The sequence below is a fragment of the Urtica dioica genome, chromosome 9 (genome assembly GCF_054948205.1).
Source record: "Urtica dioica subsp. dioica isolate 48M chromosome 9, U.dioica_male_clone48M_v1_H2, whole genome shotgun sequence".
Lineage (NCBI taxonomy): Eukaryota > Viridiplantae > Streptophyta > Magnoliopsida > Rosales > Urticaceae > Urtica > Urtica dioica.
This window is the reverse complement of record NC_142764.1, coordinates 20,467,825-20,469,627: the sequence shown is the minus strand read 5'-3', so window position 1 is coordinate 20,469,627 and position 1,803 is coordinate 20,467,825. Positions and strand designations below refer to the sequence as shown.

The window sequence follows — 1,803 nt, the reverse complement described above, 5'->3', positions numbered from 1 at the left end:
TACAAAAAGAAAATAAGTGCACAGTTGAATCTTCAAACAGTTATTTCGGTACCTCGTAATCTTTGTAGACCCTCAATGATTAAGCATCTGATTTCGTAGTTGACTTGGCTTAATCTCATCAACAGCATTAAGCAATAATATACAATATGTACAGTGTACACAACATCATATCATAACATTACCATATATGTTCACAGTTCACACACACACACCCACACCCACAAAGCTTCTCATAAAACCATAAAACACAAATTATTATAAAATAATAATATAAAGGTACGTCCAGCTAATTTAGAGGGAGAAAAAAGAGGTGTACATGACGATCGAGGGTGTTAGGGATATGCGCCGACGAAGGAGACGCCGGTGATGGGGACGGCGAAGGAGGCTTCTATGAGGACCCGTTTCTGGAAGGCCTCCACGGCGGCGCTGGCTCCGGCGAGGTCTTTGATCAAGTTCCGGTAGTAGTCGCGAAGCTTTCTTAAGACGCGAAAGTATCTCAGTCTCAGCCACGTCAGCCTCATGCTCCTTCCGAACATCTTCGCCAGCGCCACCACTCGCCTCGGCCGCTTCTTTCCTCCCAGTCGGATCGACGGCACTTTCCTCCGCCGCCGGAGTGGGATTCCCACCGCCGGCCTGGACACTTTCCGGTTAGGGTTCAGGAGTGACGTGTTTTGCTGCCGGAGCTCTAATTGATCCATTTCTATGTGAGAGAGAGAGAGAGAGAGTTTTGAAGGGACAAAGTTTTTATTTTTGTATAGATTGAGAGGAGATAAATATATTTGGAGAGAGAGAGAGAGGGAGTGTTTTTGAAGGGACAAAGTGTTTGTAAAGATTGGGAGTGAATTGTATATAGGAGAAAAAGGGAGTTTTTGAAGGGACAAAGTGTTTGTTTTGTATAGATTGGGATGAGTGAAAATATATATATTTACGAGAGATCGATGTATATGGAACGACTGAATTGTCTAGATGTGTTCAAAAATGAGAATCTTTTTTAGTTAATTTTTTTTTTAAATATATTAGTTGTCCCCACATGCACTGTTTCTTTGTTTTTATCGTGGATAATCGACGCCTTCACCTTTTTATTTTTTTTTTTAGTGGACGTTCTACATTATTACGCAATTGAAATCATGGTGGAGTTTGACTCATTTTATTGAGAATTAATTCGTTAGTCATGCATACATTATAGATACGAAATTGAATTTGGCAACTGAAATTTACTACTCTATTTTATTTTAACATTAAAAATATAATTCTGTTAAATCAGTTTTATATCTTAATGGAATTACCAGCAATTTTATTATTATTATTATTATTATTATTATTATTATTATACTAGAATATTGATTAATTATACTAGAAGTTGTGTTTGGTCTCGATAGCTGACGGAGGAATTAGGTGTGATAAATGAATTTAAGCGTCTTTATATCCATTTAATACGTGGAGAGTACAAGAAATGACGTTGATTTTTTTAATTTTTTTTAGTTCAAAATAAAATGAACCTAGAAAAATATTCCAGAATGAAATTGTTATTTTTTTCTTTATTACCGCATCTTCATTTTGATATTCAGAATGTCTCACCCAACTCAAATTACATTGACATGGAAACTTTAATTTTTTTTTCTTTTTTTTTAGAAGAAGAAGAAGAAGAAAACTATCATTATGTCACAGCAGCTTTTGCACAAAAATTTTAAGTCGACTTCTTACTCGGAGAAGCAAAAACTTTTGTTCGCGACTTAATGTGGGCTTTAAATTTAAAATTATCTATCCACTTTATATAGTCAAATGCAAATACGATGGTACATG

At 35.8% G+C, this 1,803-nt stretch overlaps 1 protein-coding gene across 1 annotated transcript; it reads right to left on the bottom strand.

Moving 5' to 3' along the window:
* Positions 1–208: 208 nt before the first annotated feature.
* Positions 209–844, bottom strand: LOC149385664 (uncharacterized). Its single transcript, XM_089626843.1, has one exon. The coding sequence runs from the start codon at positions 696–698 to the stop codon at positions 333–335; it is 366 nt and encodes a 121-aa protein (XP_089482969.1). The 5' UTR covers positions 699–844; the 3' UTR covers positions 209–332.
* Between the last annotated feature and the right edge of the window lie 959 nt (positions 845–1,803).

Bases quoted from the DNA above. Each gene is read 5' to 3' on its own strand.
- LOC149385664 (XM_089626843.1), bottom strand. From the start codon at position 698: ATGGATCAATTAGAGCTCCGGCAGCAAAACACGTCACTCCTGAACCCT.